This window comes from Echinops telfairi, unplaced genomic scaffold, assembly GCF_000313985.2.
Source record: "Echinops telfairi isolate 266 unplaced genomic scaffold, ASM31398v2 ScPeMD7_7412;HRSCAF=8450, whole genome shotgun sequence".
In the NCBI taxonomy this organism is placed as follows: Eukaryota; Metazoa; Chordata; class Mammalia; order Afrosoricida; family Tenrecidae; genus Echinops; species Echinops telfairi.
Window position 1 is genome coordinate 19,031,602 of NW_022111312.1, and position 12,727 is coordinate 19,044,328.

General features: G+C 40.0%; 1 protein-coding gene across 1 annotated transcript in view; it reads left to right on the forward strand.

Annotated features, from left to right (window-relative positions):
• ZNF605 (zinc finger protein 605) overlaps positions 1–11,949 on the forward strand; it is a 15,912-nt gene extending 3,963 nt beyond the window's left edge. Inside the window, 5 exon segments of the mRNA XM_030887462.2 lie at positions 1,282–1,346; positions 6,776–6,896; positions 7,220–7,315; positions 8,212–9,919; positions 9,921–11,949. Coding sequence (XP_030743322.2) covers positions 1,332–1,346; positions 6,776–6,896; positions 7,220–7,315; positions 8,212–9,919; positions 9,921–9,999 — 2,019 coding nt within the window. The 5' untranslated portion in view covers positions 1,282–1,331 and the 3' untranslated portion in view covers positions 10,000–11,949.
• Positions 11,950–12,727: the final 778 nt, after the last annotated feature.

The following is a 12,727-nucleotide window of genomic DNA, read 5'->3' on the forward strand; positions in this document are numbered from 1 at the left end:
TATATCTTTTGATAGCCGGGCACCATCAGCTTTCTTCACCACATTTGCTTATGCACCCATTTGTCGTCAGCGATCGTGTTGGGAAGGTGTGCATCATGGAATGCCAGTTTAATAGAACAAAGTGTTCTTACATTGAGGGAGTACTTGAGTGGAGGCCCAATGTTCATCTGCTACCTTAATACTACACCTATAAATATATGCATATAGATCTATTTCCCCATCCTCATATATAAATATATTTACATATGCACACACCTTTATTTAGACCTCTATAAATGCCCTTTGCATTTATAGTACTTCCAGAATATCTTGATGTTTTTTCAGAACAGCTCAGTGTAGTGGTGCTGCCCCCTGGGGGCGTCCATGATACTCTCAGTCAGAATGCTGGTATTTTATAGCTGACAGCTCAGAGTTTTCCTTTGTTTGTTTTCTGTTGGCAGCACCGTGGCACACAACCATCTGTCTCCAGTGCTCTCTCATGATGCTTTTTTTGCGTGAAACTGACTTCTCTTTTATTCTGAACTTTTTTGTCTTGTAGCTTACTATGTGAGGATTTTGACTCACCTGGCCTAGGTGTGGGCAAAGGTTCACTGAAACACCAGTTGCTCACATTTCATGTTATTGGTTTCCAGACCCACGAATGACAAGACAACATTGTTAGGTGCTGTCGACTCCATTCCGACTCGTAGGGACCTTGTATACAAAAGAACACAAGCCCAGTCCTGCATCATCCTCACAGCAGTTGCATTTTTGAGCCCGTTGTTGCAACCACTATGTCAGTCCATCTCGTTGAGGGTCTTCCTCTATTTTGTTGATCCTTTACTGTACTGAGTATGATGTCCTTCTCCCAGGACTAATCTTTTTGATTATATGTCCAAAGAATGTCAGTCAGTCTTGCCCTGTTGAAAATACTGTGGCTTAAGTCAGGCACATCTTAGTGTCAAAGTGACAACTTAGCTCTGTGACACATTAAGGCGGTTTTATGCATCAGATTTACCCAATGTAAAACACATCATTAGACTTTTAAATTTTATTTCATGTTTACATTGAATTGAAAATACTGAAGGATATAGTCCTTGATTTTCATCAGTCTGCTTTGCTGCTAGAAAGCACGATGTAGGACCCTAAATTAATTACATCTCTAAAATAAAATTTCCTCTGAGCGCACAAGCCATGGCACAAAGGAATAAGACCGTTCACATGAGATAAAAAGAGGAAGCCTCGGGATCAGGAGGCATTCTCAGTGTGCAGACTTTAACCAGAGTCCTTTTCACAGAACAGCAGGACAGAGAAGTCGCAGCAGACAGCAGGGGTCCCAGAAGAAGCCGAAAATGACTAAGACACAGGTGAGCTCTCTGTTTGCACTCTAGCACTTTTACCCAGGAGTATGAGGCCACTTAGCAGAATCCCTACAACAAACATTAAATTGGGAGGAAAATAAAGTTGGAGAAGATGGTCAAGAGGAGCACAAAGCGGATCATAGAGCCATGAACCATGCAGTCTTACATTTGGAGCAGAGATGCGTGACAGGCCCTTTGCTAGGATATCACAAGCACCTGTAATGGGAAGGGAAAGAGGAATTGAAGCATGGTTTCTTCTGTGTCCAGGAAAAAGTGCAGTGACTAGAGCAGGCAGTATCTTTTCATAAGTACACATTGTGTGGATACCCATGTGACCTGTTTATGTAAATACTGTTACGGACAAGCAAGACCTGGTAGTGCATTGGCTAAAGCACTCAGCTGCTTGCCAAAAGATCTTCAGTTCAAACCCAGCAGCTGCTCCACCGAAGAAAGACGTGGCAGTTTGCTTCTGTAAAGAAGATAGCCTTGGGAACTGCATGCTCTACGCTGTCTCGTAGGGTCGCTCTGAGTTATCATCCACTTGGTAATTTAAGTTTCTATTTTAATAGTGGATAAAGTCCTAAATAGCAACCCTATTATAAATACAATAGCGTATTTCGTAGGGCCTTTTCTTTAAAAGCTCCTCAAAATAAGTGGAATTCTAAAAGACAACTCATTACACACCCACCATTTGCTGGATGGAAAATGAAATCATCTGGCATAATTGACTCACTGAGACTCCAGATGGCGCCCATGATACTCTCAGTCAGAATGCTGGTAGGTATTTCATAGCTGACAGCTCAGAGTTTTCCTGTTTGTTTATTTTCTGTTGGCAGCACCGTGGCACACACCTATCTGTCTCCAGTGCTCTCTCATGATGCTTTTTTGCTTGAAACTAACTTCTCTTTTATTCTGAACTTATTTGTCTTGCAGCTTTCTATGTGAGGATTTTTTTGGGGATCTCTTTTTTCTAGCTTGCAAGTGTGTTACCTTCAGCCAGATACCCGGTTTTACTTCCAACCCAAAACTACTTTAAAACTTCTAAAAGTTTTCCATATATGTGTGCAAGAGGTACCTGTACTATGAAGTTAGCCCACACACCCATATATACAACTAGCTTGTTGTTGTAAATCTGAAGGCATGATTTTTTTACCACCTCATGTAACAGCATGAAACTTTTTTGGATGTTTTAGGTTTCATCAGCCAAAACTCTGAAGATGAGAGAAGTGTTAGGGATCGTGGTCCTCAAAAAATTATGTGTTGTAAATTTTAACCCACGTGGGGATAGGTTTTCTTTGTTATGTTAGAAGACCATATCATTGTTGGGTGCGTCTTAAGCTAATCACACCTAAGTTATAACAAGGGCAGATTAGACACACAGAAGCAAGCAGACAGAGACAGGAAGCCTTCCATAGAGCCTGAGGCCCCACTTCCAGCTGTCTCAGCTGTGAGGAAAGGAGCACTTGACTGCTGATTGAAAGATGTCAGTTTGAACCCACCAGCTTAGAATAAGGATAAAGATGTGGCAGTCTGCTTGTGGAAAGATTATAGCCTTGGAAACCTGAGAGAGTGGATTTGCTCTGTCCAGTACAGTTGCAATAAGTCAGAATATATTCAATGGCAGTGGAGAAAGTAAATTCCTGTTTGTTTATGCCATCCAGTTTCTGCTCCAGCAACACAGAGAATTTAGGCAGGAAGATATTCTGTTAGAATTCCATTCTCGTATTTGCCTGAAACCTCTGTCCTCTCGTCCTCTCTGCCCTTGTAGCCCTTGAAATGCGAGTGCTCAGATTTGCCTGTGAAAGTGGCCCAAGTGCTTCACTCACCTTTCTTGGTCCCAGCTTCCACTGTACAAAAGGGTCGGGGGTATTCCAACAATCTACCACCATGTCTTAGGTTACTGAGCTCTTTATAGTCACTCAGGTGAACAGTTCTGGATTTTGTTGTTAAACGTTGAATGCCCCTGTTCTTTCCCCTGCCATCCTGTGTAACCAACCCACTTATGCCTTCATAAACTTCCCTTGCTTCCTATTTCCTGTGTCCACAAACCATTGTTTTAGTACTTCTTCTGCCTCTGTTTTCTCTGTATTCTTCTGCTGAGCATGTGTGAAGTCACCGCTAGAGCTAAAGCTGACCTCAATATTCTTCAATCTTCAAACAATAACCTGCTGCTGTCAAGCGGATTCTAACTTATAGCAGAACAGCCCCTAAGGGTTTGCAAGGCTGTAATCTTTATGGAAGCGGACTCACATCTTTTTCTCTAGGGTGGCTAGTAGGTTTATCTTTCTGTTTAGTGGTCAAGCGGTTAACTCCTTCTTTTGTATCTTAGTCACTTTAATACATTATTGCCTTTGTTTGGATAGATGTTGGGTTTGAAAAGACTAAGAGTGAGGGGGGAGCGGGGAGGGAGGGTAAAAATGAGGAGCTGATGCCATGGGTTTAAGTGGAGAGCAAATATTTTGAAAATGATGAGGGCAATCAATGTACAAATGTGCTTTACACAATTGGTGTAGTATGGATTGTGATGAGTTGTATGGGCCCCTAATAAAATGATTTTTTAAAAAGAAAGAAATTGTATTCACGGGTTAGGGTATTAAAAAACAAAACAAGCTCACTGCTATTGAGTCAATTCTGACTCCTGGCTTTCCTGTAGGACAGTGTAGAATTGCCCCTGTGGGTTTCTGAGATGAACTCTTTGTGGAAATAGAGAGGCTCTTCTTTCTCCTGAGGAGTAGCTGATGGTTTTGAATTGCTCACCTTGTAGATTGCAGGCCAATTCATAGCCAGTATGCCACAAGGGCTTCTCATGAGTAGGCTATTTGTTATGGGTTGGGTTGTGCCCCCTGAAAAATATGTGTGGAGTCCTCACTCCTATGCACGTGGATGAAAAGTCCCAATGGAGCAACAGTTAGGTGAACTGAAGGTCAGCCATTTGAACCCACTGTGGCAGTTACCTGATCTACTGTCAACCTGAGGAAGGGGTGAAGTCTAGTCGGTCAATCAGGTCACAGCTTGATCACCTCATTTGGAGGCACAACAGAGATAAATAGCTCACTGGAGGCAGGACACACTCTCTGCTTCATCTTCCTGCTGAAAAGCCACCTGGAACTCTGCTGTTGGAGCCAGAGCCCTGGGAACTGTAGGAACCACATGGAGACCCACACCAGTGCTGAGATGCTTCCACTGTCACTGGATCCACAAGACTTTCCACCCACTGGCCTGTGATCTTCTTGCATTTGACATCATTGCATGTGTTGTGTGAGTCTGAAGAGGATTTTATAGACTGGTATCAGACATATAGGCTAGTATCGGACTTCTGGACTTGATTTGGGCTGGGTTGGAATGTTTTCTCAATATACAATTGCTCTTGTATATAAAGCTCTTATACAAAAAACAGAGAAGAGACTAAGAGTATTTGAAAACATTAATTTCTTTTAACAGCTTTACTCGCACTTCACCCACATATTCTATTCAGTAGTTCAGTCATATCAAGAAGAGTTGTCCAATCATCACCACAATCAATTTTAGAACATTTTCTTCTTCCTTGTACTCATTATTATTAATATATATATATATTTCAATTGTGGCAAAAATAGGCACAACAAAACCTTTTCCAACTCAGTAATTTCTACATGTATAATTCAGTGCAATTGATTATATGCTTAGTGGTATACAGCCATTATTAATATCCCTCACCAAATTGTTCCACCACCATTAAAATAATCACAATGCCCCCTAAGCAAAAATTCTTCTTCTTTCACTCATAGTAACAATAGGTCAAGTTTTTTTTCTGTCTTTTTTTTTAAAGACAGTTTTCTTAATATAATAGTCACATATTATACATTTCCATAGTTAAATTGCTTTTAAAATGAGTTGTGTATACATCACCATGATCAGTTCTAATGCTTCCTCCCTCCTTCTGCATTCATTTATTGCTCTCCAATTCCTCTCAGCCCCCTCAGCCCATAAACCACTGCATCAGTTATTGTCTCTCTGTATCCACTCCTTCTGTGCTTCATAAACTGGCACACCTGATAGAAACAAAATACAAATTGAAATAGAAAGAAGAAAATAATAATATAAAGATGAAAATTTAAAAAAAGAGTAAGAAAGAAAATACCACCAACAATATTTAAAAGCCAGAGAAGAAATTTCTGCCATGGAACAAGCAAGAAATATTTTAGCACAGAGCAAATTTAGGTTGGGTCAAGAGGGAAGTTAGTTGATCAAGTATCATACCGTGGTTCAATGCATCATAATCAAATTTACAATAATCTCTGTCTGATATTAAAACTGGAGAACATGATTTTTTTTCTGTTCATCTTATATTTCTAGCACCTATTAGAGCCCCTAAGGAACCCTCGTTGTGTAGTGGGTTAAGAATTGGGCTGCTTAGCACAAGGTCAGCAGTTTGAACCCACCAGCTGCTGTGTGGGAGAAAGATGATGCTCTGTCTTCCCATCAAGATGCACAGCCTCAGAATCCCAAAGAGGCAGTTCTGCTCGGTTCCAATATGTTGGAATCCACTGGATGGCAGTGGGTTGTTATAGTCCCTCGCACCGTAATTGCTTAATATGTGTGTTGTAGAAGATATCTGAAAGAACTACATAAAAAACAAAAAGGACTACATCATTCTTGTTTGGGAGCAGAACACCTCCCTGAGGGAGGAGAATGTTTCAAATATGTAACTGTACCCATTACTGTCATTTAGTGTGTAGTGGCTAGGCCTGCTCACAACGCAGGGGACAATCTTGTTTAGCAAAATTGTTCCAAACACAATGTACTCTTAACAGGTAAGTGGATGAGTTAACAATGATAATTATTTTAACAACATTTTCTTTTTTCCTCATTTATTTTCTATTGCTATGTAACAAATAAGCTGAAAACAATAAACATTACCTCACGAGTCTGCTGATGGCTCACCCTGGGGGGGTCTGGTGAAGGCTCCTTCCCAAAGCTGTAATCAAGGTATGGGACAGAACTGTGTGCCCTCAGGCACAACAGGGATATGATCCCCTTCTAGGGTCACTCGTATAACTGTTGGCAGGCCTCAAGATTCCCATCCAAGCTTGTGCATGTGAGTGTTAGTAGGCCTCTATTCCCTAACACTGGACCTCTCAGAACTCCCTTGCAACATGGCAGCTAGCTTTCTATAGAGAGCACACACAACACAGAATTCATAGCCCTTTTTCATAGATAATCATGGAAGTAGCATCCCGTTACTTCTGCCCTATTCTGTTCACTGAAAACAAGGTAGTAGTCAGGCCCATACTCAAGTGAGGATGAGTACAGGAAACTTTGATGACAAGAATCAGAGATCATTTTGGCATCTTAGAGGCTTCCCACCACAAATGTGAGGAGAAAGAAAGTCCGTGTACTACTAAGAGCTAATGATAATCACTTCAGATTCAACAGGGAAGCGTTATGCTTTTCAGGTATCATTTGAGGATGTGGCTGTGGATTTCACATTGGAGGAATGGCAGATGCTTAACCCTACTCAAAAGAACTTATACAGAGATGTGATGTTGGAGAACTATAGCAATCTTGTTTTCTTGGGTAAGAGCACTAATGTATGTACGTAGCGTATTGTGCACCCGATAACTAGAGCCTCTGAGGTGGTTTTTGATATAAGTCTTACATGTCAAAGATTCATTCAATTCTAGGTCCAACTGAAAGACTTTTCTATTTTTATATTATAGTCTTTTAAAATTTTTAAAAATCATTTTATTGGAGGCTCTTTCAGCTCTTATCACAATCCATACATCCATCCATTGTGTCAAGCATATTTACTGCAATCTTTTTAATAAAACATTATTAATAATTAAAAACCCTTCAGCCCATGCAGTTGGGGTTAGGTCCTCTGTTTTTCCAATTGACAGGGTATCAGATTATCAAACCTACTGCAATTTTCCAGCTGGAGCAAGGAGAAGACCCATGTATGATAGATGAAGAAATGCTAATTCACAACCTTTCAGGTGAGAAAAAAACGAATGTCTGGGATGCACTGGAATCTAAATCTCAACGGTTTTGTTTTGTTTTAATGGCACTTTTGAAAGATTATTTACAAAACTGTGTATTAAATCCCTCAGTCTGGTGACATGCATTGTTTGGGTTTTAGATTAACATGCTGAATGGCTGCTTTTCAAGTTAGGACTTGCTGTCTGTGCATGGATTTATGATGAAATGTGCCGTTTGTGACCCATGCAGTGAGACAGATTAATAGCCAGTTACTTAGAACTTTTTTCTTTAGTGGGTCTTCTCTCAGTACATTCTTACATCTCCTTTTCTTTTGCTCTCATATCTCCTAATCCAGCCTATTGGGACAGGCTTCTTGTCGCCTCTTAAAGAATTCCTCATCTTCTCCTCGCTTTAGGGGACCTTGATTCCCTTCTAGTTTCCTTTAGTAATAGTTTTTTTCATTTCTGCAAAAATTGTCAATTTCTATATTAATTACAGAAGGTGAATCCATGTAAGGTAGAATAAGCCTTCTTCTGTACAGTTTGAGAGTTTTGAAGCCAGTTTCTGGTTCACCTGGAGCACCAGATGGTTGGGGTACTTCTCTGTCTTCTTTCTTGATCTTTTGCTACAGAGTTCTGGATCATAGTAGATAATCGGTATATTGTTGTTCTAGAGATAAAGTAACCACCGTAGTACTTGATCAGAAATTGCTCTAGACTCTAATCTCATAATTACTGTTGGAGTATTTTTAAATCTCTTTTGCAAGTCTATAAGAATTTGCCAGCAGACAGTGTATTTAAGGAATTTTTAAAACTGAAATGCTGGACTCGATTTATAAAATGTTATAAAATAAGTACAATCATTGCAGGATTTATACAGTATGGCTCTTTTTTTTTTTTTTTTTCCTTTTTAGAAGTCTGGCTAGATATTCACAATATGAGGCACCAGAATAATCAAGACAAGCCTAAAAGTATGGAGAGATGCCATGAATATGATGTTTTGGGGAAAATATTTCATTCAAGCATAAACTTTGTTCACCTAGGAATGAGACCTCAAGAATGTGACACAGGTGAAAAAGGTGCAAAACATCCTTTTGATTTAATGATTTCAAAAAGTCACTGTAGAAGAATGCAATTTGATGAGTTTAATAAGAAGGTCCTATTCCATATCAAACCTGACAGAGTTCATGGTGGAATAAAGTACTGTGACTGCAGTAAATGTAGACAAGCCAGTGGTAAAGAGTCATGGCTCATTGCAAATCATGTAACAAATGGAGGAGTGTATTTATGCACAGACTGTGGCAAAGTTTTTAATAAGAGGTCACAACTAATTACACATCAGAGAACACACACAGGAGAGAAACCCTATCGATGCTGTGAATGTGGAAAAGCCTTCTCGCAGAAGTCATTGCTCACCTTACATCAAAGGACTCATTCAGGAGAAAAACCATATGGATGTGGTGAATGTCAGAAAGTTTTCAGTAGGAGGTCATTGCTCATTTTACATCAGAGAACTCATACAGGAGAGAAACCTTATGAATGCAGTGAATGTGGAAAAGCTTTCAGCAGGAAATCACAGCTAAAAAGACATCAAATCACCCATACAATAGAGAAACCTTATGGATGCAGTGATTGTGGGAAAACTTTCTCCCAGAAATTAAAGCTGAATACTCATCAGAGAATTCATACTGGAGAGAAACCCTATAAATGCAGTGAGTGTGGGAAAGCCTTCTTTTGGAAGTCCCAGCTCATTACTCATCAGAGGACTCATACAGGGAAGAAACCCTATGCTTGTAGTGAGTGTAAGAAAGCCTTCAGCAGGAATTCACTACTCATTAGACATCAGAGGATTCATACAGGAGAAAAACCGTATGGATGCAGTGAATGTGGGGAAGCCTTCATCAGAAAGCCACAGCTCGTAAAACACCAGATAACTCATACAGGAGAGAAGAATTATCCATGTAGTGATTGTGAAGAGGCCTTCTTTAAGAAATCAGAACTAATTAGACATCAAAAAATCCATTTAGGAGAGAAACCCTATGGGTGTGCTGAGTGTGGAAAAACTTTCTTTGGGAAATCAAAGCTCCTAACCCATCAGAGAACGCATACTGGAGAAAAACCATATGAATGTATTCAATGTAGAAAAGCCTTCACTCAGAAGTCAAGCCTCATATCACATCAGAGGACCCATACAGGGGAGAAACCCTATGAGTGCCCTGAATGCAGGAAAACTTTCAGTGAGAAGTCAAGTCTCATTCATCATCAGAGGACCCACACAGGAGAAAAACCCTTTGAATGTGGTGAATGTAGGAAGGCTTTTGCCTGGAAGCCACAGCTCATTAGGCATCAGAGAATTCATACGGGAGAGAAACCCTATGAATGCAGTGAATGTGGCAAAGCATTTGTTCAAAAAGTGCAACTTATTAAGCATCAGAGAAATCACACAGGAGAGAAAACCTATGGATGCGGTGATTGTGGGAAATCTTTTTTTGAGAAGGCACAGCTCTTTATACATCAGAGAATTCATACGGGGGAGAGGCCCTATGAATGTGATGACTGTGCAAAATCTTTCACTAGAAAGTCACACCTCATGAGGCATCAGAGAATCCATACAGGAGAAAAATTATGGATGCAGTGAATGTGGGACAAACTTCAACAGGAAGTCACAACTCATGACACATCAGGAAAATTATATAATGTAGTAACTATATGAGAGCAGTGGATGTGGAAAAACTGTTCTCCACTGTTGTAGCTTATAACACTTCTGAGAAGAATGTTTCTTAATATAGAAGAAAAGCATCCATGCAATGATTGTGGAGAAAGCTTTTGTGGGAAAGTCAGGGTAGTATTTGCAAAAAAATAGAAAATGTGGAAACACCTGTCATAAATTAGCAGCTCATTACGCAAGAGAAGATTCATCAATATGAAAGTACAAAGCTTTCTGTCAGTAATCATAGCGCATTAGATAAGTGAGGACCTAAAAGAGAGACAAACCATTGTCCTAACAAGTGAGTAAAAAGCTGTATTAAGAAATGACAACTCACTATATACCAGAGAATACTTAAAACCTGTTGCCACTGAGTCAATTCTGACTTACAGCAAACTTATAGGACAGAGTAGAACTACCCACTGGGTTTCTAAGACTGCAATTTTTTTTAACACTGTATTCTCTCTTTTATTTTGTGCATAAAACGGTTTAATTTCCAACTAGGGTCACAGTCATTTCAAATCCTACGTTTTGATGTTTTGAGCAAGGATAGATAAGGTGAGTTATTAAACATATACAGTTTACATTCCAGAGGAGGAAAAGATTACATTCTTTATGGAAGCAGACCACCACATCTTTCTCCCATGGAGCAACTTTCTGGCTCATTGTCAAGCACCCAAACAATACAGGAAATGCTGAATGTTGTATTATTCAAGATTTCATGCTGAAAAGTACTCAGTATTTTTTAAAGTAATTTTCCAAATTCGATGAAATAAATAATCCTATTGAAATATTAAAATAATTCTATAAGGGCATTTGATCACAGTATGTAAATTAGTACAAAAATAAACCATTCTAAATGATACCCTCTTTACGGTGAAGACTTCTGTAAGCCAAGATGAAATAACAAAGACCTTTCCTCTCCTGCCCTAAAAAGGTAGAAACTATACAATAAAGATGAAATTGTGGTTTCTAGATGTGTCACAAGCACAAGTCTGTGATTACTGAAAGAGGGAAATAAGGTGAGGTGATTTTACAGTTGTCCAAGCTAAATGCCTGGTGGCAGTTTTTAGGCTGCAGTTCAGGGAGAGGAACAAACAGTCTTGCTGAATTTAGAAGACTCAAGTGGTGCAAGGAATCTAGCATTTGCAGTGACGATTACTGGAAAGATGGAGCATCCCAGAGATAGAGACAGCTCCAGAAATCAGCAAAGAATCCCCTTTAATACTTTGGCTGAGTACCAATTTTCGCACCTGTGCAAGGTAACTTCCAGAGGCCAGGAAAAGAACTACAACAAAGTGCAGTCTGAACGGTTCTGGTTGTGCATAGAGGGCTGGGAGTAGTTCAAACACTGAACAAACGCTGATCCCTAGTTTCACTTTCTGCCTTTTTCATAAGAACAAAAATCGTTTTTAAGTCTTGTGGTGAGCAAAAACAGGTACTAATTTAGATCCTTCATAAAAGCAAAGTGGCATAAAGTAACCTTTAAAAAAGCAGGGATATGTGCATGTGCAGTAAAGGATCTCTGTACAGTGGTTTGTCTGTTGGGCTGCTAAGCAAAAGGTTGGTGGTTGGATACCAGCTTTTTCATGGGGAAAATGAGGCAGTCTGGTTTGATGAAGATTGACAGCTTATGGGGGTAGTCCTCTCTGCCCTGTAGGGTTCTACGAGTCAGAATGGATCCAGTGGAAGTGGATCTGGTTTGGGTTTACAGTGAACTTAAAACAGTAAATGTGAACAGTAAAAATAGAAACTATTCACCTGATGCTTAGATTTTAAAAAGATTTAGAGAGAGAGTGGAGTTATCCACATAATTGGGGCTCCCTGTAGCAGAAGAGTGAGAAGGGAGCAGAAAAATATTTGAATAAATAATGACTGGATAGAGGCAGTGCTGGTGCATGGCACCCCATCAGACTTGACTGGAAAGCACACGTGAAGGAAAACAAACAGACCCTGAACTATTCATATGGTTATATATGTATGCATGTGTGTGTGTTGTTGTTGTAGCCATTGTTTTAGTTTCTGTTGTTGCACTTAGTCTAGTGATGGTACATAGCATGTCTACCTGGAAGGGATAGGTGGAATAAGCAAGCCAGAAGAGAGAACAACGGGATGACAGTTTCGGGGAACATGGGGGTAGGGGAGGCGGGGGAAAAAGGAAGAGGGTTTTAAGAAGCACAGGGACAAGGGAACAACAAGTGATCCAAAATCAATGTCAAGGAGGGTGTGGGAGGTCTGGCAGGGCTGGATCAAGGGCAATGTAACCGAGAGGAATTCCTAAAGCCCAAAAGAAAGGCAGAACATGATAGTGGGACAAAAGGAAAGTACTAAGAAATAGAGGAAAGAACTAGGAGGCAAAGGGTAGTCATAGAGATTTTAATACAGGAATATAAAAATGTAAATATATTTTTATATGATGAGGGGGAAGTAGATCTATGTACATATATTTATAGGTTGAGTATTAAGAAAACAGATGGATCAACACAAGAACACTTTGTTCTAACAATTCGGCAGTCTGAGATGCTCACCTGCCCAGCATGATTGCTGAAGACAATGGGTGCACAGCAAATGTGGTGAAGAAAGCCAATGGTTGCTTGGCTAACAAAAGATATAACACCTGAAGTCGCTGAAGACAATGGGTGCACAAGCAAATGTGGTGAAGAAAGCTGATGGTACCCAGCTACCAAAAGATACAGCGCCTGAAGTCTTAAAGTCCTGAAGAC